The sequence below is a fragment of the Hibiscus syriacus genome, unplaced genomic scaffold, assembly GCF_006381635.1.
Source record: "Hibiscus syriacus cultivar Baekdansim isolate YM2019G1 unplaced genomic scaffold, ASM638163v2 tig00110858_pilon, whole genome shotgun sequence".
Taxonomy (NCBI): domain Eukaryota; kingdom Viridiplantae; phylum Streptophyta; class Magnoliopsida; order Malvales; family Malvaceae; genus Hibiscus; species Hibiscus syriacus.
In genome coordinates this window covers 1,322,326-1,347,644 of record NW_024062890.1, presented here as the reverse complement: position 1 = coordinate 1,347,644, position 25,319 = coordinate 1,322,326, and the positions used below count along the sequence as shown (strand labels likewise).

Here is a 25,319-nt window from a genome sequence, read left to right as displayed (position 1 = left end):
GAATCATATGCATATGCCAAGGATCAAGTATGTGTCTCAAAAGACCTCACACATGTTCCAAAGAATACATATATGTCCCGAAGGACTGCGTAGACCCTCGACTCTTGGCATGCCAACTATACATCTAGCTCTCATGTCACACAACATGGGCATTAATATTTATGTTATCATACATTCACATATACACATAGACTCATAGTTCTTTCACATAGCTCATTGTCATATAAATCACATATCACATATACATATAGACACATGGTTCACTTACGCGTAGAACATTTTCATATAATTCACATATCACAAAGCTTTTCACATATAATTGTATTCTTTTTCATATAATCACAGAGTCATATAATATTTCATATGACATATACTTTCTCTTTCATATATCTCAGGTCACGTATCATATCTTGTGATCATGTAATCATGTTACTTATAATCACATAACTTCTACTCATAGGGTTCAACATCATTAAACTTAGCTCCCTTTCCATATGATCATTCATTTATATAATCTTATATATTCTATCATTAACCTATAAACTTACTCATATACTCATATATACTCTTTAATATAATTTGTATAATAAGGTTCTATAATTGTATCATATACTGAGTTTACCTAAGTCTTCCTTTATAAAGTTTATACTACAAATTCAAATAGTCTCATTCTATCCTATGCATAGTTTCTACTTATCTTATCTCAATTCCCCTTTCACTCACATTCTATATACTAGTTTTATCTATTTATTTAATTCAATTTCCATGACTTCTATAATACTCTTTCAGAAGTTTGTAATTCTTCACTTTATAACTCATAACCCGTAGTTTCCTTTAAGTATTTAAATCTTCCCTATATAACTTATGTATCATTACTTATGTTTATGCCCTCAAATTCATACTATCCTCATAGAGTCTCTTAACCTTTCTCGTGTAATCACTTATACCATATAATATTACTTATACTTGGTTATCTTACGTTCACACACATATATACATATGGATATATATATATATATAGTTCATTAACTTATAGCTTATGTCACATGTTCATTTCATTCTTTATGTCTTTATCATATAACTTTTTTCATGTTCTTCCATTATTACATAATAATGTTTTACACAAATCATATAGCATATACAAAGCATATCAATATCTTTAGTCATGCATACATACAATTAATGTAATACAATCACATATAGCACATATAATCATAACACCACATAATCAGTTCATGACTTCATACATATTGCTTTAGAAATAGACTCATCGCAAGTCTATTTCCATTAAACACTACATGTCATTGCTTTAGGAAATAGACTCATCGCAAGTCTTTTTCCATTAAACACTACATGTCACTAGTATGCACTCACTTGGCCTCACTAGTCAATGCCAATCTCTTATTTTTCCCCTAGATCGATCTTACTTGTCAATGATTCCGGAACTCGATTAAGCTCTGAATCTATATAGTAATATATTGGTACATATCAGTATACTAATTAATATATTCTAAACTATCAATTCTTAGGCTAAAGGAAATTGTTTTCATCTTTTAATAAAGGTGTGCATCGATGCACTCTACAGTGTATCGATGTATTCCTTAACGGGTGCATCGATGCACTACCCGTGCAACGGTACACAAATCACCTTCGATGTTTTATTCTTAAGGGGATGCATCGATGCACTCCTTATGTATCGATGCACTAGTTGCATTCGATGTTTATTCATTTGAGAGTGCATCGGTACACAATGAATGTGCATCGATGCACATAACCCAGAAATTCTAGTTAGAGCACAAAATTCACTTTCTTTTCAGCTCAAATCTTCATATTTCGCCTCCTTTAATATTCCTAACTTCCCTACACATACTTGCACTCATTTCTACTCAATAATCTTAATTAGATTGATGAAGTCAATCACTCTGAAACCTCATTAAAGAACCCTCTTTCAAGATTTCACTTATTCCTCTCTTTCCTTTAATTCCCTTATTCCCTTCATTATTGTTCAAAACAATTTAAGCTCCTTAAGCTTAATTATCACTTAATAATCAAAACTCAACCTTAAATTTAACCAGAAACTCAAAAATCAGAAAACTCACCTTTAGCTCTTGGTTTTCACTCGTGAAGGAAGAAGAAAGATGAAGAGAACTCTAGAAACCACTTTGTTTCCTCTTCTCTTCCACGTGTTTAATATATATAACCATTTTTAATTATTTTCCCTGCAAATGACCCTTTTTCCCTTCAATTCATCTAATAATTACTAACATCTTTCAAGTAATATTTCCAAATGATCATTGAACTATTTCATTATTCTACTTTAGTCACCAACTTCTGAAACTTTACGATTTAGTCACTAACCCATAGTTTAGGATGTTACATCAACTTTCCGATTTCCCAAGGAATTGGACCGCAGAGTTGGTTGATTGTAGAGAAAGAGGAACAGGAGCTTTCTTAATAGACTGATTTCTGGTGGAATCTTCCCTGTGAAAAGATTGTTTTGAAGTTGCAAACTGATCAAATTGGTCCAACTAGAAACCAGAGAGAATTGAATCTCACCGAAGAATGAGTTTTGAGATGAACCCAACTCGGTTAATTCTGTGAGTTGTGACAAGGACAAGGGCAAGTTGGTTCCCAGCTAAGGCCAGAAAGGTGAGGTTAACACATGAACCGAGCTCGGATGGGATTGTAGAGTTTAAGCCAATGGAATGAAGATCAAGTCTCTTGAGCTTTCTCAATTGGCCTAAAGAAGATGGGACCTCCCCTTAAAAAGAATTTTCAAACACTTCAATAGTCTGAAGCTCAGACATGGTTCCTAAACTCTCGGGAATCGAACCGTATAGCTGATTGGTTCCTAGCTGAAGATATATGAGTTTTGAAAGCTTAGAAATATGGGAAGATAATGGCCCTTCAAAGGCATTATCAGTGAGATTGAGAGACACAAGCTTGGTGAGATTTGTGAAAAGTGATTATGGTATCGGACCAATCAACTTATTCAAAGACAAATCTAGGAAAGAAGGAATATGGAAGTCGAATATAAACCGAGGGAATTCCGATTTGAGTTCATTGTTAGCAAAGCGGAGGTACTTCAACGATGGCATGGACAAGAAACCAGACCAGTCTGAAGAAACAAAGTAGTTGTATCCGAGGTCGAGGTGTCTTACATTTTGGAGATTGCTAACTTCAGGAGGAATTGTTCCACTGAGACTGTTGTTGAATAAACTCAGATATCGAAGCTCCCTTAACCGACCAATCTCCACTGGTAGCTCGCCTTGAAAAAAATTGTTGCTCAAATCCAACACAACCAGCTTGGAAAGAGTACCGATCGAAGCCGGTATCGGGCCATCCATGGTGTTGTTTTTTGAGGTCGAAGTGCGTGAAGTTGGAAAATGGGTGAAGTTGAACTGAGAATGGAACCGAACATGTCTGAATTGGAGAGTTTGATTTGGGAGACAGTTGCAGTGGCATCATCGCAGGTAATGGAAGTCCAGTTGCAGAGGTTGTTGAGTTTGGACAGCGACCATGAGTAAAGCGAAGGTGGTGAAGAAGGCAATGTGTTCTTCCATCGGATGAGTGCCTCCGCTTGTGTTCTTTCTGAACAGGTGATCTTCAATGGCAGTAAAGAAAGCAAAACAACGTGAATGAGAACGAGACGGATTTGAAAATTTTGACATGCTTTATTTGTTAAAGAATTTACAGGTTTAAGGTGGGTTTGGAAAATCCGGCATGCTTGTGTTTTTTCCAACTCGGGCCAATTTTCAACTTTGACACCGTATACGTTAAATGCAGCTGATTTGATATTACTGAATGATGATATACGCAGGAAATGTGAAACAAAGGGTCAATGTCATTTACCATATTACACACTCGCACATGGCTATGGTATTCATTTTCCCTTTACTCGGAAGGAAATACAAAAAACATATAGACTATGATACATTGAAGCCATGTACAAATCTCGGAATGGGAATTTTATTCATGTCTTTCAACAAGTTTATGACAACTAAATTCCCTAAAAAAATCGGGCTCCTTCACTGTCTTAACTAATGCAGTTTGTGCAACCGGTGTTTATATAATGCACCTGCATTTTTCATTTGATGAGGTTGGAGTCTGGATAATCAAACTCAACTATTTTATAAGCGTTTGTTCTTCTAGCTAAATACGGCAGTGCTGAAGCAAATTGTTCACAAGGATTTACATGAGGGAAGAGGACCTTAAAACTTCTAAAGCTCTAACTTATCTAAACTTGGCTCATCTTGGGCTCATCCATGAAATAATTATGGTAGTCAATTTAAAGCTGCCATATAACTTATTCTTCAATTCTTGGGCGCTTTGAGGTTTGTTGTGAACTTGACTCAGAAACACGGGTTTTGGGTTTCTCTAGATCACCTGTTTCAGGTGCCTTATGCTCTCCACAAATTTCTTGTGGACTTCTTTCCAACATGGACTTGGCATTAACAGTGCCTGTTCCGGAATTCCCAGGATCCCTCTGGGAGGACTCCATTTCAGTTTTTGTAGGAGACTCATTGGTAGCATCTGAAGGAACAGGTGGATTCGCCTGATTAGAAGATGATCCCTTCAGCTTGTCTAAACCTGACTTTTGCTTCTCAAACATCATTTGAAGGTACCTCCCTTGTTCTTCTATCTGCAACTGCAAATTTCTTTGAATCTGTAGAGAAAAAGAGAAACTAAAGATATTAATGTTACAACAATAGACCCCTCAGAAAAAAAATTAGAAACTTCAACTAATGAAGGGTTCATTCAGAACTTTGACTATAATGGTGCACAACTCCACAAGGCAAAGATGGATTACATAATAAATAACTCCATTTACGCCCATGTCAAATTTAGCCTTAAAAACGAAATATGTTTTAGATAGCTGCTCTTCATCCAAAAAATAATAAGTGATTTACTGAATACAACCACCACATCACATACAATAACTCGGCAATAAAACCCATGAAAAAATACCCAGCAGATCAACCCCCCAAACTTGTCCGAAAATCTCATGACAATAAAATCAGTTTTCCCAGGTTCAGAATCTAATGCCATCAATCTGAATGCGAGCACAACAGAAACATAATTTCTGCTTGTCTAAAGGGGGAAAAAAGATCTCCCGTCCTCTACTTCCTCCAAGGCAAATTTAAAGGTAGATTCATTTAATTCAATTTTCTTTAAGTCCTAAAATCCTTCCCAACACAGATTCATACCTCAAGCTGTTCATGCAACTGCTTCTGAACTTCCATCTGTAAACGCAAAGCTTCAGTTATCCCCATGCCCCTGTTCCAGTTCAGAATGAAAAACGCACTTAATATGATGAACTGTAAACTAAACAAATCAACCGACTGAAGCTGCATCAGACCTTGATTATATGATATGCTAATTATGGATTCCATTTGGAGTTTTCTATAATCAAATCTTTGCAAAATGCAATAAAATGGGAAAAGAACTGTTAAACTTGCAGCTTCATCTCCCTATCAAATAGATTTACCAAGGAAAATCCATGGCAAACATTTTCATTTTTGAAGCATATTACAAACTTTTTTGTCAAAACTTGAACATGACAAAAGATTTGAACACAATCCAACATCAGTTTAAGGTAGCTAAAGAATGAACTAATGAGATGCATCAACCACCCATTCATGGTTTCAGATCAGCATTTCCGATATGTTGAGTATAGCAGACGGTTCCCACGTAGTACAGTTCATAGTTCATACAAATTTGTCACTAACCATTTTCTTAAAAGGTGATATTTCCCTGCTCGGAATAGCAGCATCCCACTCATTCATAACAAAAGAGGTCCAAATAATTACCAAGTATGCTACTCAAACATTATTAAAGCACACAAAGTATAAAAGCAGATGCTCAAACAATGTCACTGATTCAATTCCCTAACCCAGAAAAAAAATACCATACAGTATTAATAGAAATCACTGGCAGACCATTAGAAATTACTTACGCTTTCAAGTCCAGAGATGAGATTTCTTCCTTAGAAGTTAACTTCTTCTCTGAGGATCCTGCAAGCAATAGTCATTATGTCAGCTAAATATATAGAGCCACCTGCAATCACAGCTGAGAATTTTTGGGGATCCGATATGCATAATAGAGTCACTTAAATATTTATGATCCAATGACAAAGTATCTTTTGAGAAATAGGTAGTAGAGTTGGTATAGACATGTTCTTCATACAAAATGTCATACTTGTAAATTTGTAAATAATTCATCCATATTAAGGTATATGGATCCGAAGGGATACACAAGAAAATCTATAGTTTCTCTTGATTCTAATCTTAACAGCATCCATGCCAACTACAAAGATAACCAGTTTCATGAATATATCAAGAAGGGGCAAAGAGAGTGCGAATGAACAAAAAAACAGACAGTTAAGATCCTGGAACCGGCTTAACCAAATGGATTACACTTCATTAATGAGAAAAAGATCATCTCTCAAGTCTCAACAACCCTTCATCCATCCATTCACTTACACTGCTATAACTTTTAATTTATCAGTATGGGATGGGAGATTGCTGAGTGCAAAATAGACATGCATCATAAATTTGCACTGGACAGCTAATGATTCTGGAGCACATATAAGTAACACACATAAGGTCAAAGAAGAAACTTAAAGGGAGTTTAACATATACCTTCTGATGGCTCTGGTCTGTATCTAGCTGTCCTGTATTTCTGCAATGAAGATAATGGCATCTCCAGTTAAAGGGTAATCTAACCAAAGTCTCTATGCACACATTTAAAATATATATTTGAATAAAAAAAAGGTGTATGCACCTGCAAGTGACTTTTAACATGATATATAGTCAAGCCTTCAACTTTCATAAGCTTCAACACACCCTTTGGAGTAGCTCCTGTAAGTTGAAAATACCAAACAAATTAAGACATAACATAAGCCTGATGACTTTTGGCAACAGTTTCATGAGGAATGTAAGTAGCACACTTTCACTGCCTCCCAATTGGTTCACGGCTTCAACAAAGGCTTCATGAAGTTCTGGCGTCCACCGCATTCGTGGTTTTGCTGGGGCATTATTTGCAGATGAAGAGGGGTTTACAACACTTTGACTTTCTACAGATGGAGAAGGAAGCTGTTGATTCTGTGCAAGTACGGTTGTGCATGGTTTTTCCACCTGATATGCCATCTGAAGCAACAAGAAGGAAAAATAAATCAAAGATAAACAATGCCAAAAGGATTAAGTTTATCTGGATAAGCTTTATCTTCCATAGCATGAAAGCATCCACACATTTGGTTCCAGATTCGTAACGTTGTCAACAAGAAGCTCATTCCAATTGGAAGCCAATGCATCATCACCAGTGATAAGCTGGTCCGCCCATTCCTGCCAATCATTTTGTTTGCCCAAGTCCTCAGATCTTATAATACCACTACAGCTACTGTTTTGTACTTGACTGCTCAGAACAGGGGTGCTTACAGGAAAATCAAGAAAATCTGGATCTGTACACCAAGAACCACTATTTTCTTTGTTGCAGTGACTTGGTATTGTAGATTGAGGCAACAGTGAATGTGAAGATTGTGATAATGGCAATGCTGCAGTATTAGTTGGTGACTGAGATATGAAAGGAGAATTTCTTGAATGCTTTTCACTTGGTAATGCTGATGAGTAATGAATATCACTTGAAAATCCAGACGATGATGAAAATATGTGACCAACCACCCCATTATTGGTGGGAAGATGAGTTGCAAGGGCCAAAGGCCTAGTCATTAGTTCTCTTTCTGCATGTGCTTGTTGAGTATTGGGGAACTTTTGATATGTCTCTTCCAGATGTGTTGAAAGGGCGGGAAAAGATGATGATAATCCTCCAGATATCTCATGGTTATTAAGCTGACTTGCACCTGATCTCTGAATGGAAAAAGCAGGTCGTTCCTCCATAGCTGTGCTTAATTAAAAAAGATGGTGTCAATGGTTTGGTCAATCAATATTAGCTTAATTGGCATAGTTCACACTGTTCTAAACAAATCAAGGAGCCACAAAAAGCATCATTGTTAGTTGTTACTGCTTGCAAAAGCCCACAAGGCGAGATCATAACTTTTCACATCAGTGAATATCATCTAATAAATAAAAAGCTAAAAGTTGTAAAAAGCACGCCTGAGGCGCAAAAGCGCAGAGGCTCATTGAACGGGGCTTTTTCAACACTGAAGCGAGGCACGTAGCCTAGGCGCAACGAGGCTCTGAGGCGCGAGGCTCAGTCGAGGCGCAATTGAGGCGCGATGTGGGCTTAAAACCTTGTAATTATTACTGCAGGGCCTTCTCTCCTATGGGCCGACCCCCTAAAACCCTCAATCGACTGTCAATTGGCCTTCTAATCCACACATACTAACCTATCGATCGGCCACTTCTGAAAATCAGTCATCAGCTTCTTCAAAGCAAGATATAGCTTGGAAGTATTGCATTGACACGGGCAAAGGTAAAGTAAAATGTATGTTTTGTGACAAAATCACTTCCGGAGGTATTTATGGGGGTAAACAACATATAGTGGGTGGATACCGGAATAGTACAAGATGTCTAAAATATCCAGCTCATGTACGCGAGGAGATTAGAGAATACATGGAGAAAAAATGTCAAAATAAAAAAGAAGCGGAAGTTTTATATGATTTTGATGATGTAGACAACTTTGGGGATGACGAGGATGATGAAGTTGTTGAAGTTGGGGATTGTGAGACGGATGAGGAGGAAGATGATGACATACCACTTGACGATGATGATAAGGATGAGTTTGATGTTTGATGATGATTATCAGTGACTTTATTTGATGTTTTTTTATGCATGTTGGATGTTTTTGTTAAACTTAGTACTTGATTATGCTTGTTGATAGCTTTTATGACGTTAGGTTGGTATTTTGAGTTTGAGAATGAACTCTATTGAAGTCTAATATTGGGTATCTATGATATTTGAGTTTGATTGCATTAATATATACATGTATTACAATTTTTTTGGATATCATGCGCCTCCCTTCGTGAATCTCGCGCCTTTCATGCGCCTCGCGCCTCAAGGCTCCAGGACACTTTGCGCCTCGATGCGCCTTGAGCCTTTGATGAAAAACATCAACGCCAGAAATCTCCAGGGAAATATTGATACGAAACTTAAGATGAACAGGGAAATAAGAAGAAACAAGTGCTTACATGAATTGTTAGAGATTATGTTCAACAACATAACAATTTGCTTAAGTGAATTCCAACTCGGGAATTCCCAACAAATGACTTAAGTTCAATAAATATAAAACAAAATTGATGCAGAACAAGATCATGCTTGTTATACAGCTAAATAAGCTAGAAATTTATGATATGTATTCTAGATTCTCAATGAAACTTGTAGTATTTACGAAACTATAAGGGCATTTAAGGTTAAATGTGGCTCATATCAACTCGGGTGTTTAGGAAGTAGCTTATGTGGACGTATGTTCTTTCAGTTTCTACTAACTTTTAGTTATTGACATATCATGAATTGACATTTGACCTCAAGTGTAAAGATTTCCATTCCCTAGTTTCTCTATTCCACTCTCCTATTCCTCTATCTTTCCATTCTATTTCCTCTCCCTTTTTCCTGAAAATTTCTCTATTATCTACTCTTCAAGTATCCTTTACCTTGCTTGTAAAGAAGAACAATTGCCGGATATGCACAGAGTAGACAAAAATATTATAATCTCAAAATGCACAGAACAACACATTAGAGCAGAATCAAGTCTACCAGAAATCTAAAAAAATGGGTAAACAACAGGAACCAAACATCAGTTATTAACTCATAAGATTTTTGTAAAGCGAAAATTACAGGCTTTTCCATCCTTGAAATTAATTACAGTGAGAAGACATATAACCTGTTCCCTGACATAGTGATGACAGAATCTATATGAAAACTGCACAAGACTTAAACAGATAGTCCTTGACAAAGAATGTGATGCAATATTAAACTCTCTATTGACTATTCCCTTATCACCAAGAAGGCTCAAACTAACTTCATAATTCAAGCATGCACTATTTTCCTGTTTGGCTATCTCTAACCTTCATCATGCTTCAGATTTAGCTTTTAAGTTCCAAAAATCTTATAATATGTCAACATAAATGGCATTTCAAGAAAACAAGTTACACAACCCCCCTTATCTACAATAGTCTATCAATCCCAGCAACCTCTTTATCCATATTATACATACACACACACGCACGCACGCACAAATCCTAAGCATTAAATACCTACAATTAACTCCACCAAGCCAGCAATTCATATTTCAGGGGCCATTCAATTTATATATAAAAAAGAAAACCTAGATTTTTAACACCAAAAAACTAAAGCTTTTGCGCATAATCAGCATATATGAAATTCCAGCAAAAAAAGGAAATAAAAACGATGATAAGAGACAAAAATAGAACATCAGAAAATCCAAAAAATATATATGAAAATGTGAATTTCACCAAAAAGAAAAAGTATCCGTAAATCCCAACATGCAAAACATCAAAGGAATGACTCAATATTCCCCAAAAATCATAGCCAATCCAGTTCAATTACAACTTTTAACAGCTTCAACAAGCACCCAAAATAACAGAAACTTCATTAAACAAAAAACCAGAATTTTACCACAAAAAACGCCAAATTTAGCGAGAACAGGCAAATGGGTAAATCGATTCTTACCTAAAACCTTGACAGAAACCTCACGGGATCGAAACCCACCAAAAAGAATCGAATCCAAATCTTGGGTCACAGAAAGAAAGATTGATTGTGGTAGGAATTATTCTAGAATCTATAAGCGGATGTTTTTTCAAAGTTCCGTCACCGGCGTAGGCCAAACAAGGAAGTGATGGGTGACGAAGTGCGATTTTGCCTCGTCTATTGGCCCTTTCCGCCTATGAACTAACAAGAAAAGAAAGACAGTGGAAAGGCTCACGAGCCGTTCGTGGTGCGTGTAACTCAACCTCATCGAAGACGCAGGGGGACTAGTTGAAAAGAGGCAGGAATTGGGTGTGAGGACCATCTGATTGTTTACGTGGAGGGTCATGATGGATGGCTGGGAAAGACATTTGACGGGCGGCACGTGGGCGTTATTTGTGTTCGTGGTCGTTCTCAGTGGCAAAAGTTTGGTGCCCTCCACATTTTATTTTTCCTTTAAATCAAATAAATAAGTCTTTTCAAATAATAAAATAAAAAACTGGGTTTTTTTATAGCTATTTTATAAAAGAAATTGGGAAGGGAGGTTCTGGTGCCAGGGAGGTTCTGGTGCTAAGCGGACTAATATATGATTAAAAAATAATATAATTGGTTAAATAGGTGATCGATTAAAAGTATCATTGGAAATGATATTTGTGTTAATGATAATAATCGGGAATATTATCGTCGTATGTAAAATACGTCAAAAAAATATTGGCTTTAACATACCGGTTAATTACTGAAAATATTATCAATCACAATAACATAATAGGTAGCGCTTATATAACGTAATAAGTAACATTTTTTAAAAGCTAATAGGACATTAGAAATCCGATAATAACAAAATAGATTAATTACTTGATTTGTTATCAATATTATCAAAATATTAGGTAGCGCCTAAGATGTTGCCAAAATTTAAGTTGATAGAGACTTAGAGATCCGAAGATAACAAAATAAATTAATTATTAGAAACATTATCAATCATAATAACATAATAAGTAACCCTTATTTAATGTAATATATAGCGTCTATTTAAAGTTGATGTAGCTTTAGAAATCTGACGATAACAAAATAGATTAATTACTTGATTTGTTTTCAATATTATCAATATATTATCGTATACATTGTTAATTTACATATTACTTTAAAGTAATATGTTTCGAAATTATAAGAATCGACGCTTATATGACAATATCGATACTTGTACATTTACGTCTTTTTTTATTATACCGATAGAAACATTTACCGTGTACATTGTTAATTTACCTATTACTTTAAACTAATATGTTTCGAAATTTCACGTATCGATACTTTATACATGTGTATTGATATTTGATGTTTATGCCTATTATCATTAAACCGGTAGACTTTTACCGTTTTCATTGTAAATTAACATATTACTTTAAAATAATAGATTTTCGAAATTATAAGTATTGATACTTTATATATGTCTATCGATACGTTTTGCATGCAAATTGTTTGAGAAGCATATTGAAATAAAAGTATCGATAACGATATAAAAATATCGAAACTTATAATTTATGCCTATTATCATTATATCGATAGACTTTTACCGGTTTTGTCAAATTTCAACATGTTATATTATCATGTATCGATATATGTGTCTAAGGTATCGATATTTTATAGACGCTATTATTCAATTCTTTACAATTCCTACAACATCGATACTTTGGTACACATGCTTATAAAAATATTCATACTTCTAGAGTAAGTATGGATACATTATTATTAACATTTAAAGTATACATACTTTTAGAGTAAGTATTCATACTTTCGAATTTTAAAAAAATATTTCAAACAGATAAGTTGTATATATTTTACCGTTTACATTACTGTCGAAACAATATACATACTTTTAGAGTAAATATGAATACATTATTATTAACCTTTAGAATATTCATACTTTCAAATTTTAAAAAAACATTTCAAACAATTAAGTTATATATATTTTACTTTTTACATTATTATTAATCTTTAAACAAACCAGTAGATAGTTTAACGTAATAGGTAGCGCTTATTGAATGTAAGGTAGCGCTTATTGAATGTAATAGGTAGCGCCTATTTAATATAATAGGCAGTGCATATTTTATTTTACCATTTGTATTATTAGTAACATTTAAACAAATCGATAGATATTTTGACGTAATAGTAGTGTCTATTTAACACAATAGATAATATTTTATTTTACCGTTTACATTATTAGTAACCTTTAAATAAACCAGTTGGTATTTTAAGGTAATAGATAACGCCTATTTTATTTTACCGTTTACATTGTTAGTAACCTTTAAACAAACCTATATGCATTTTAACGTAATAGGTAGCACATATTTTATTTTATTGTTTACATTATTAGTAAAGTTTAAACAAACCGGTAAATATTTTAACGTAATATGTAGCGCCTATTTTATTTTACCGTTTACATTATTAATAATATTCAAACAAACCGGTAAGTAGTTTAACATAATAGGTAACACTTATTTTATTTTAACCAGTTAACTTTTAAATATAAGTATCGATACATACCTAATAGGTATGAATGCTTTTTTAGGACAATAGTTGGACATAAATTATTGTCGAAACAATATCCATACTTTTAGAGTAAGTATGGATACAAAAGCTATACAATTTATGTTTCAAATTTTTTAATAGTTCTTCATGTTTTCCACCTACAACCAGGGATTTAAATAGCGTTCGCGGCTGCGTTTTTGGTCGTGTCGTGTTTACCGCGATTGCAGACATAATGGATGCCATCGCGGTCACTACGGATGCCGCGATCGTGAATTATTTTTAATTCCGCACAACTTATCATAAAACATAATAATTATAATTATACTTAGAAGGAGTAATTTTTAATGATTTTTAGAATGTTTTCTAAGCTAGACATATATAATATAGTTTAACCATATAAATTTTAAAATTCCGGTAATAGGATAAGATAATTAATTCATGATAATATTGTGAACACATTATTATTTAAATTATTGAAATTAGGATTAAATTAAACAAAAATTAAAGTTAACATTCTAACCTATATATTAAATTATAAATTTAAAAAAATGAAAGGATGAAAAAATTAATATATTCCTTAAAAATATATTTTATAACTTACTTTAGAAAAATGGGCCCAAAATGTGTTGTTTTAAACCTAATAACCCTAAAATATTTTAATCCTAAACTATATCCCTCCCCTCACCCCGCACCTTCTTTAGTCTCTCATTTCTTTCTCCTTTCTTCTTGCTCTCTTCTCTCAACACTTAATATAAAACAAGCAAAAAAAAACTCTAAAATCATAACATGTTCTAGCCTAAATCCAGAGCGTGAATAATTTTCTCTTTTTCTTCAACAATCTTAAGCTCCGACGAAGATTCATTTCTCCGATTATAGTGAACTCCACTCTGGCGAGAAATAGGTTCGTTCTTTCTTTTTACTTTTCCATTTTCTTTTTCCTTTTGAATCTCAACATTCATGTATAAAAAACGTGAATTTAGAAAGAAATAAGAAAAAAAAATACAACTTTGGTGACAATGAACACAAAAAATCATCTTTTCTTAAGTTTTTTTTGCAGTAACGGTTGGAATAACGATGATTGTGTCCTGTTATCGGCGCAATCGTCCGTTTCCCGTTAAATTGCGGGCACAATCGACCGCAATCGGTGTGAATCCATGACCCACCGCAAAAACCATGAATAACGGTTTCGGACGGTGGCGCGACCACAATATCGCAGCAACTATAGCGTTTTCGGAACCTATTTGATACTTTGCCTACAACATTAATTTAATAATTTTATTTACACAAAAAATATTTGATTATTTAGATTTTTATAAAATATTAATTAGAATTTAAATTTAATAATTTTAACTAAAGATAATAATAAATATATAATATCTATTTTTATTATTTTAATTTAATAATAATATATATTGTAACATAAAAATAAATAATTAGACGTTTATAATTATTAAATTAATATCTTAAAACTCACTCAAAAAATAACCCTAAATTAATATTTTTCACACTAAAGTAAGTATAGATACTTATATATATATATATTGATAACATATAACCAAAGTTTACTAGTTACCAAATTTTTTAATAGTTCTTCATGTTTTCCACCTACAACATTATGAGTCTATCAACATTTATGGTAGCACTTTACCAACTTTATTAATTATCTTATTAAATTTCCGATTACACCGTTTATTAGCCTTATATTATTCTTACTTTCCTTATACATTCCAATTGGGAGAGTTCATTGTGTCTGGTATTTCAGACAGAAACAATAGTCCATGAGAATTTATTTCATACGTGTCAACAGAGGGATGGCTCTTCAGTTAATTGAACTAAATATCAATACAAGACAAAACAGTCAACTGTGTTTTTTTACCTGAATAATAGCTTAAACATAATTATTTATTCCCAATCTAATTAATTATCAAAATGATACTTATTATAGTTGTTTCGAATAAAAATACATTTATTTTTATCTTATGTGACAGTCTTAATGTAGAAAGAAATTATTTAATTCATCAAATGGAAAAAGTATGACTAATGGAGATTTGGTCATTATCAATCTTAATTTTCGTTTATAAAATTAGAAAAATATAATTAAGTATATCTAGATTCACATTAAAATTTAAAAACATAAGAATTTCATGAGATTAATCTTATCTCAACTTCAAAAGAGAATATATAAAAGTAAATATGATCAAATTCCAACAGGTAACATATCACAAGCAGGTATTTTTCTGTTAATATTTGCTATACATTTGACTTTTGAAATATATACACACACGGGGGGTCTGAAATGACAAATCCTATATTCTTTACACATCAAATTGCCACCCAAACCACTTATTTGGAAGAGGAGAGCCAAAGAGTTTCATGGTGTTGGATTCAGTTCATCACGGGAAAACCCATCGTCGAAGTTGAGAGAATAGCTCTGCAAGTCATAACTGAACCGCATGCTTCTTCTTTGCGACCTCCAAGCTTGCCTTTGCAGCGTCCACTGCGACTTCACCTTCCAAACAAACTGTTTCAACCCACAAGTTGGCCTTCTCTGTAGACTCATACACTCATAGTTTCCCACTTTCTTCCCCCACTTCAACAACTGAATTCTCTTCAAGATTTGCATTGTTTCAGAATTTTTCCCCAAGCTTGCAGCAATGATAAGATATATATATACATATATATAGTTTCAAATAAAGCATGAAAGGGTGAGCTTTTTCATGAATCTATTCGATTCCTACAAGAAAAGAGATCACCAAATGTTCTTTCCACTTTGACTTGCCATCATTCCCATGTCAAAAAAGGCAGATGTTGTGAATGTGATGCATGTTACCAGCACTTTTGTTTGTCATTTCTGATATGTTTAGGGGTATAGGGATGGTGAACTTTCCAGGAAGCATCTGTTTTTAAAGGAAGGCAGGCCAAAAGAGAGCTGTAATTGAAAAGTTAATGCCTTTCATACCTAAAATCTGACTCTTCTAGTGCCGAAAGGAAGGTGTCGTAACCGTCTTTCGGGTTGGGCCCCGGAATTGGGCTTGGACTTGAAAAATGTGGATTGGAGTCGCCACCAATCATTTATTTAAAAATAAATGGGTTGATCGGATACCCTATTTCTTACCTGATCTGCGTTTTACCAAAGATGCGTCGGATTCGGGAGTCGGTTACAGTCAAGGAAGGGTTAGCACCTTTGAACTGCCCTTTCGGTACTACGTAATTTCCAGTTGTCTTTAGTTAAGAAAAAATGTAAATTTAAATTAAGAGGTAAAATAGCGATCTCGACTACTTACAATTGATTGATTTGAAAGTGAACTCTTTAAGAGTCAAAATATGTATTAGAAAAGGTGATAAAAATAAATTAAAATTGAAAAATAAAGAAAACGAATGAGAACAAAATAACAATAATGATACACTAAAGGTAACATAATCGACATGGAGATATAGAACATGAAGGAAATAAGAATGAATACAAGTATGACAACATATGATAAGTAAAAAAATGAAAGAATGAAAAAATAAGAAAATAAGACACAATAAAACGGAAAAAAGAAAAGAATAAATAATAAGGAAAAGCATAATAAAAGTGAGGAAAGCATATAAAAGTGAAATAAAATAATATATACAAATGTAAAATAATGAGAGTTAAATAAATGTACATATGTATACAAAAATGTAAATAATAGCGTATAAAGTAGAATAAATAAAATTAATAAAAACATATAATAATATCAATACCATATATATGATAGCTAAATATGAGAGGAGGAAAAAATATAATAATAATGGAAAAATTAAAAAATAAAATAATAGCGTATAAAGTAAAATAAATAAAGTTATAAAACACATAATATATTATACCATATATATAATAAACTAAATATAGAGGAGGAAAAATCTATATAATAGTAATAGAAAAACTAAATAATAAGAATAAATAATAGAAAAAAAAGCAAGAATATAAGATAAAATACAAATGTATACATATATATATATATATATAATATAACATATAAGTAATAATATACTAATAATACATATATACGAGTAAAAAAAACTAATAATAATATAAAAATATATATAACATATAATGTAATATAAAAAGATAAAGATAAATAATTAAATCCAAAAAGGATTAAATTGAAAGAACTATAAGCTAGGGGTCAAAATTCAAAGCAATATTAAGTGTTAATTTCAATTTGGGGGGTGAAATAACTCTTCAAAAGATACGAGGGACCAAAAGGGTAGTTTACCCTATTTTATTTAAAAACACGTGGGTCTGATACATATGCTGAAAAAATTAAGAAAAAATTTTATTTTTGATTCATTTCAAAAGACCCGAGCCATCTCCCTTTCCCTTTTCTCTGCAATGTTCTTGAGCTTCCAAGAACAGAGGCCGTGAGCCGCCTGAGAATGGTGGCCACCGCCTCGCCGCCGCTCATCGGCGATGGTCGACCCTGAAACACGCTTCTTTAAAAACCATTCTCTTCCCACAGCCCAAAAATCCCAGTAGATCTTCTGGAATTTTGCTTTAAAAAAAACGCAAATCTGGGAAATAGGTTTCGAAAATAAAGGCCTCACTTCGTTCATCGGCCAAAACGTTTTTTTTTTTTTGAAGTCAAATCTCAAGCAACACTCAACATGCAATAGTGAGACGAGCGAACAGAGGTAAAAGATGCTACCTTCTTCTTATTTCCCTTTCGAAATTGTTACAAAAGGCTTCGAAATTGCTTGATATTTCTCTCAATATTGTATGTGTCTTTCTTGCCAAATTTTTGCCCTCCCTGGCGTTCTAGTTTACATGTTATTTATAGCACAAAAAAAAACTATTTTTAGAGTCCTATTCGAACTAAGATTTTAATGTTTGTTGGTTTCTCGGTTTGTTGCTTGGAGTGCCGTTGGTGCCGAGATAACCGGCATCAAATACAGCTGTGTGGCATGGACGAGGAGCGTGATGCACGGGGACTTCGGGCGAGAGGGCTTGCGGCGTGTGGCTGGATAGGATGGGGTTAGGGTTTTAAACCCTAACCAACTTTGATGCTTTATTGGATCGATTTGGGTCCAGTGTTGGGGTGCACGTGTTGGACTTGAGGTATTCTGATGGGCCACATGTGACTTGAGTGTCTACAGTTGCCCCTCTTTGTACATTTTTGTGTTAACAAGAATAGGGCAAAGATGAAAAAGACACAAATTTTGGCCATATCGAATATCTTCTGTCGAAGAGTTGAAATCCGATACAAAAACTGGTTTGTCAATATGAAATGACTCTCTCGTCGTGAGGTTGAGTCAAAACCGGAATATTTCGAGCACGAAATCCTTCGTCGTGGAGTTGAAAACGAGCTCAAAGCTTTTGGTAAGTGGCCTCTGAATCATCTTCTGGTTCAAGGTACTTCGTCGTGAAGGTGACCCTTGATCTGAAGACTATGGCATTGTGGTGTTACAGATGACTCTTTCGTCGCGAAGTTGGATCAATCTGTTTGTGAAGTTGGTATTGTATATAGCTCCTTCGTCGTGAATTTGAGCCTGAGAATTGGAAGTCCTTCGTCGTGAAGTTGAAATCCAAGTATTGTTTCGGAGTCCAATATCATTCATTGTGAAGTTGAAATTGGCTCTGAAATTGAGAAGTTGTCGGTTGACAGTCAGCGGTCCCTTCGTCGTGAAGTTGAACTTATACTGTCTTGAGTCCAATATCCTTCGTTGTGAAGTTGAAATTGGCTCTGAAATTGAGAAATGTTTGTTGACAACCAGCGGTCCCTTCGTCGTGAAGTTGAACTTGCGTTGTCTGGAGTCCAATATCCTTCGTTATGAAGTTGAAATTGGCTCTGGGATTGAGAAATGTTTGTTGACAACCAGCGGTCCCTTCATCGTGAAGTTGAACTTGCGTTGTCTGGAGTCCAATATCCTTCGTTGTGAAGTTGAAATTGGCTCTGAAATTGAGAATGTTTGTTGACAACCAGCGGTCCCTTCGTCGTGAAGTTGAACTTGCGTTGTCTGGAGTCCAATCCTCGTTGTGAAGTTGAAATTGGCTCTGTTTGAGAAATGTTTGTTGACAACCAGCGGTCCCTTCGTCGTGAAGTTGAACTTGCGTTGTCTGGAGTCCATATCCTTCGTTGTGAAGTTGAAATTGGCTCTGAATTTGAGAAATGTTTGTTGACAACCAGCGGTCCCTTCGTCGTGAAGTTGAACTTGCGTTGTCTGGAGTCCAATATCCTTCGTTGTGAAGTTGAAATTGGCTCTGAATTTGAGAAATATTGTTGACAACCAGCGGTCCCTTCATCGTGAAGTTGAACTTGCGTTGTCTGGAGTCCAATGTCCTTCTTATGAAGTTGAAATTGGCTCTGATTGTTGACAACCAGCGGTCCCTTCATCGGAAGTTGAACTTGCGTTGTCTGGAGTCCAATATCCTTCGTTGTGAAGTTGAAATTGGCTCTGAATTGAGAATGTTTGTTGACAACCAGCGGTCCCTTCGTCGTGAAGTTGAACTTGCGTTGTCTGGAGTCCAATATCCTTTTGAAGTTGAAATTGGCTCTGATTTTGAGAAATGTTTGTTGACAACCACGGTCCCTTCGTCGTGAAGTTGAACTTGCGTGTCTGGAGTCCAATATCCTTCGTTGTGAAGTTGAAATTGGCTCTGAATTTGAGAATATTTGTTGACAACCAGCGGTCCCTTCGTCGTGAAGTTGAACTTGCGTTGTCTGGAGTCCAATATCTTCGTTGTGAAGTGAAATTGGCTCTCTGAAATTTGAGAAATGTTTGTGACAACCAGCGGTCCCTTCATCGTGAAGTTGAACTTGCGTTGTCTGGAGTCCAATACTTCGTTGTGAAGTTGAAATTGGCTCTGAATTTGAGAAATGTTTGTTGACAACCAGCGGTCCCTTCGTCGTGAAGTTGAACTTGCGTTGTCTGGAGTCCAATATCCTTCGTTGTGAAGTTGAAATTGGCTCTGAATTTGAGAAATGTTTGTTGAACCAGCGGTCCCTTCGTCGTGAAGTTGAACTTGCGTTGTCTGGAGTCCAATGTCCTTCGTTGTGAAGTTGAAATTGGCTCTGGGTAAAACCTGCAAAGATATGCATATATGCGATGGTATGGATGTCATGCTCTTAGGTATGCCTACAATGTATGGGCAACATATGTTATTCTGGGCTCTGGAGAGAAATCTTGATTTCCGGTGGCCTGTCGTTGTTGACTCTTGATTTTGAAAGCTTGAAGTTCCGATCTCTGATCTTGAATTCTTCAAATTTGAATCTGATGTGCACATTCTGTTTTTTTTTTTTGAGATGCTCCTCAACCATCTCAAGCATGTGCATGAGCCTTGATCGGCTTCTGGGTACATGTACTTTTCAATGAATCTTTGTACAGTAATATGCGATTATCTTTTATAAAAAATAAATAACATTAGGTTTAAATCTAATTCAATATGCTCAAAAGGAATTGGAGGAAAGATGGTCTTTATTCATAAGGGAGGAAGAACAAATAATACTGGCAAACATTCTAGAAAACGAATACACGATGATGTAAATGAACGTCTTAGATCTCGATAATGTGGGCACTTCTGAGCTGAAAAGTCGTTTGGTGACCTTGAATGCAGCCTTTGCCAAGGATTTTGAAAATGCGACAACGTTTGGGAGGTGCGACATTTCTCCGATTTTTGAGTTTGTAGAAGATTCTGCCGGGATGTTTCCACTGTTAACATCCAAATCGCCCTTTCCGGGGTTTTTCAACTTGGACTCATCCTTGGTTGCAAGACGCCCTTTGCGGGTTTTCATCTTGAACCCACCTTATTTTCTCTTCTTTTTCTTTTCTCTTTTCTTTTTTCTTTTCTCAATTTAGGGCGCCCTTTCGGGTTTTCACCCTAAACGTTCTTCTCTTTTGTTTTTTGTTTTTTGTTTTTTTTTTGTTTCTTTTTGTTTTTGTTTTTTTTTTTTTTTTCCAACTTAGGACGCCCTCGGGTTTTCATCCTAAGCGAAGTATTTCTTGACTGCGTCCGAGTTAATGATTGTGGCACTCAGGTCCGTCCATTTCAGCCAGATAAGGGCTCCTCCGGAGAAAGCCTTCTTCACGACATAAGTCCTTCCCAATTTGGCGTCCATTTTCCTCGGAAATCTTTCTGGACTGGCCAAATTATTTTTAGCACTAGATCCCCTTCACGGAATATTCGGGCGCACCTTTTTGTCATGTGCTCGGATCATTCGTTTCTGATAGATTTGACCATGATGAATGGCTTTCAGTCTTTTTTCATCTATCAGATTAAGCTGATCATATCTGGATTGTGCCCACTCTGCATCATCCAGTTTGACTTCTGACAAGACCCTGAGAGACGGAATCTCACTTCAATGGGTAGCACGCTTCCATTCCATAGGCTAGTGAAAATGGAGTTGCCCAGTCGAAGTTCGTACCGAGGTTCGATAAGCGAACAAAGCAAAAGGCAACTTCTCATGCCAGTCTTTGTAAGTTTCAGTTGTTTTCTTCACTATCTTCTTAATATTTTTGTTTGCTGCTTCTACTGCTCCGTTCATCTTTGTTCTGTAAGCAGTGGAATTGTGATGTTTTATGTTGAACTGTTCGCAGCACACTCATCATCTTGTTGTTCAAGTTTGTTGCGTTATCGGTGATAATCCTTTCAGGTAGACCATACCGACATATAATTTCTTTCTTCAGAAACTTGCAAATAGTGGATTGAGTGACACTGGTGTAGGACGCAGCCTCTACCCATTTCGTGAAATAGTCAATTGCTACGAGAATGAACGGTGACCATTCGAAGCCTTCGGATGGATTTGCCCGATAACGTCCATGCCCCACACAGAAAGGCCATGGTGACGTCATTACATGAAGCGGATGGGGTGGAACATTTATCTTGTCTCCATAAATCTGACATTTAGACATCTCCTAGCATAGTTGATGCAATCACTTTCCAGTGTGGACCAAAAATTCCGCATCTCATTATTTGTCTTGACATCATATGCCCATTTGCATGTGCTCCACAAACCCATCATGTACTTCTTCCACTATCTTTTTGCCCCTTCAGCATCGACGCACCTAAACTTGGTTATGGCTTTTCTTGTATAAAACCTCTCTGTCAAGGACGTATCCAGCTGCCAACCTTCTAAGGGTTCTCTTCTCGATTTCATGGTTTTTCTGGATAACTCCGATGCTTGATATACTGCAGAATGTCGTAGTACCAAGGCTTAGTGTCTTTCACTTCTTCAATTTGGTAACAATGAGCTGGGTACTTATACGACTGCATGTTAATTGGCATCATTTCAGACTCCCCGCCAGCCTTGAATGTGGCTGCCAAGGTAGCTAGAGCGTCAGCCATTTCATTTTCTTCTCTAGGCACGTAGTGGAAGGTAACTTCGTCGAACTCTTCGAGCAGATCCAACACTAGCTTTCGGTACTCTAACAGCTTTATATCCTTGGTTTCCCACTCTCCTCGGAGCTGATAGATTACTAAGGCTGAGTCTCCATACACCCGCAAAGTCTTGATATTTTGCCCCAGTGCAGCCCGAATTCCCAAGACACAGGCTTCATATTCTGCCATGTTATTGGTACAATCAAAGTTCAGTCTGCTGGTAAATGGGTAGTGACTCCCTTCTGGGGAGACTAGATTGCCCCGATGCCATGTCCTAGTGCATTTGATGCCCCATCGAACTGCATTCTCCAGGAACTGTCCGCTGAAATGCTTGCTTCCTCCAAAGATATGGATTAAGTCTCGTCTGGGAAATCAAATTCCAGCGGCTCATAGCTCTCATCAGTTCTGCTTGCCAAAAAATCGGATATGGCGTTGCCTTTTACCGCTTTTTGGCTCACGTATTCGATGTCAAATTTAGACAAAAGCATCTGCCATCGGGCTAACCTTCCGGATAGAGCAGTACACCCATCATGTATTTTAGTGGGTCTAACTTGGAAATCAGCCAAGTGGTGTGATACAACATGTATTGTCGAAGTCTTTTTGTAGCCCAGACCAGGGCACAACAAACCTTCTCAATAGAGGATATCAGACCTCGCAATCGTGAACTTCTTGCTTAAGTAGTAGATGGCTCTTCCTTCTTCCCAGACTCGTCGTGTTGACCCAGACACACCCCATGGAGCTCTCGAATATGGAGAGATACAAAAACAGAGGTTTTCCTGGGATAGGGGACATCAGGACAGGAGTGCGAGACAAGTACTCTTTTACCTTCTCAAATGCAATCTGACAGTTTTTATCCCATGCTCCAGGGCTATCTTTCGGAGGAGACGAAAGATGGGGTCACATTTTTCGGTTAACTGAGAGATAACCGAGCTATGTAGTTTAGTCTGCCCAGAAAACCTCGGACTTCTTTTTGGGTTCGTGGTGGAGGTAGATTCTGGATAGCCTTAACCTTATCAGGATCGACCTGTATGCCTCTCCTGCTGACTATAAAGCCTAAGTTTTCCAGATGTTACCCCGAAGGTACATTTGCTAGGGTTTAGTCTCAGTTGGAACTTTCTCAATCTCTGGAAGAGCTTCCTGAAAGTTCCCCACATTGTGACGAAAGTGGTCTTCTCCTGTCTTCGGGTTCTTGATTCTGATTGTACCCCGAAAATCTATCCATGAATGAAAAGTAGGAGTTCCCGCCGTATTGTCCACCAGAGTGTCTATGTGTGGCAGAGGAAAGTTGTCCTTGGGACTGGCCCTTATTAAGGTCCTGGTAATCGACACACATGCGTACTTTCCCGCCTTCTTCGGCACAGGCACATGTTGGCCACCCACTCAGGGTATTTGGCTACTTGGAGAAAACCGGCATCAAATTGCTTCTTGACTTCCTCCTTGATCTTAAGGAGCATTTCTGGTCGCATTCTTCTCAGTTTTTGCTGCACAGGTTTGAATTCTGGTTTGATTGGCAGTTTGTGAACTACCATATCCGTGTCTAGTCCCGGCATGTCTTGATACGACCAAGCAAACACATCTCCGTACTCCTGAAGTAAGCTATCAGGTTTTTTCTTGCTTCAATCGAAAGAGTTGTGCCGATTTTGACCTCTTTTCGATCTTCCTCAGTGCCCAAATTTAAGATTTTGATCGCCTCCTCATGTGGAAGTATTTGCTTTTCTTCTCTTTCTATCATTCTCAATAATTCGGTAGGCAAGTTGTACTCCTCTTCATTATCGCATTCATCAAATTCCCCAAGACAAATGGTTGATTCAAAATCCACCTCCGGATCAGGATCATCAGTGCCCAAATTATCGTTATCTAGGAACCTGAAAGGAGGAAGATATGTATGTGTGAGAGGATAATATCCCACACAGAACGGTCAAGAACTAACTTTGAGAGTAACTGGAAATGAAGTACTGGAATGAAGGAGATAGATAATGAATAAAGAAAAATTTGTTTGCCATGGAGAAGAAAAATGCATCTTTATTAAACTTAAACCAAATGTTTATTACCCTTACAAAGATCACCTATTGCCCCGGGTATAGGCAAATAGGGATAGTTCGAATATTACTCAGAAAGATTCTTGTAAACCACAGGTAGTTCTTCCGCCGACCAACTGCTAGGTACAAACCCATGTGGCAGAGGGCATATCCCGGATCTATCTCTGTTCTCAACATCTTCTGTGGTCACGGCATTAACGCTCAGATCTTCCAGAGCCGTTTCTAACTCGGATATGGTGGTCTCAAACACATAACCACCTGACTTGAATGTTCTGAAGAGCGGCGGGAATGTCATAGGCTTCCATTGGAGTTCGTTTCCAGTCAATCTGGCCAACCTTCTCTCCCGGTTCTTTTGGATTTCCTTTCTCTTTTCCTGATAACCGGGCTGAAAACCGAGCCCAAATTGGTCTAATTTTGGGATAGGACGGACAGGATTGATCATTCCTTGCAAATATTTCCCAAAACCTCTCCCGGTTCTTGCGCCTCGGCCTAGGGTTTGCTTGATCTCCATCCTTGTGCATTTGGAGAGTCGAGGTCTTGGGATTCTCTTTCCTTCTGCCACGAATGTGGCATTCACAAATTCCAAGGAGCGGAACGAACATTTTACCGCTTCCTCGTCTACTTCGATGTATGGAGCCTCCGTGGTCACGCTTGCCACGATATCTTCCTCAGCGTTGACAATTACTAAGGCCCCATCAATGACAAATTTAACTTTCTGGTGCAACATGGAGGGTACTGCACCTGCTTGATGAA

General features: G+C 36.3%; 2 protein-coding genes across 4 annotated transcripts; both read right to left on the bottom strand.

The window, feature by feature from the left end:
• Positions 1-2,378: 2,378 nt before the first annotated feature.
• On the bottom strand, positions 2,379-3,347 carry LOC120143609 (probable LRR receptor-like serine/threonine-protein kinase At4g36180). The gene is made up of 3 exons (XM_039157899.1): positions 2,981-3,347; positions 2,616-2,761; positions 2,379-2,528 (listed from the first exon to the last, which is right to left on the bottom strand). The coding sequence occupies exons 1-3, from the start codon at positions 3,345-3,347 to the stop codon at positions 2,379-2,381; spliced, it is 663 nt and encodes a 220-aa protein (XP_039013830.1).
• Positions 3,348-3,945: 598 nt separating this feature from the next.
• On the bottom strand, positions 3,946-10,886 carry LOC120143570 (protein PHOSPHATE STARVATION RESPONSE 1-like). 3 transcript variants are annotated; one of them, XM_039157880.1, is made up of 9 exons: positions 10,647-10,886; positions 7,437-7,902; positions 7,251-7,343; positions 6,950-7,148; positions 6,784-6,860; positions 6,642-6,681; positions 5,957-6,014; positions 5,208-5,277; positions 3,946-4,666 (listed from the first exon to the last, which is right to left on the bottom strand). In XM_039157880.1, exons 2-9 carry the CDS (start codon positions 7,893-7,895, stop codon positions 4,307-4,309), a joined length of 1,356 nt encoding a protein of 451 aa, XP_039013811.1. In that variant the 5' UTR covers positions 7,896-7,902; positions 10,647-10,886; the 3' UTR covers positions 3,946-4,306. The 3 variants fall into 3 exon arrangements, with proteins under 3 accessions (XP_039013811.1, XP_039013808.1, XP_039013809.1); XM_039157877.1 differs by having other exon boundaries at positions 7,251-7,902; positions 10,647-10,884; XM_039157878.1 differs by having other exon boundaries at positions 7,251-7,897; positions 10,647-10,883.
• Positions 10,887-25,319: the final 14,433 nt, after the last annotated feature.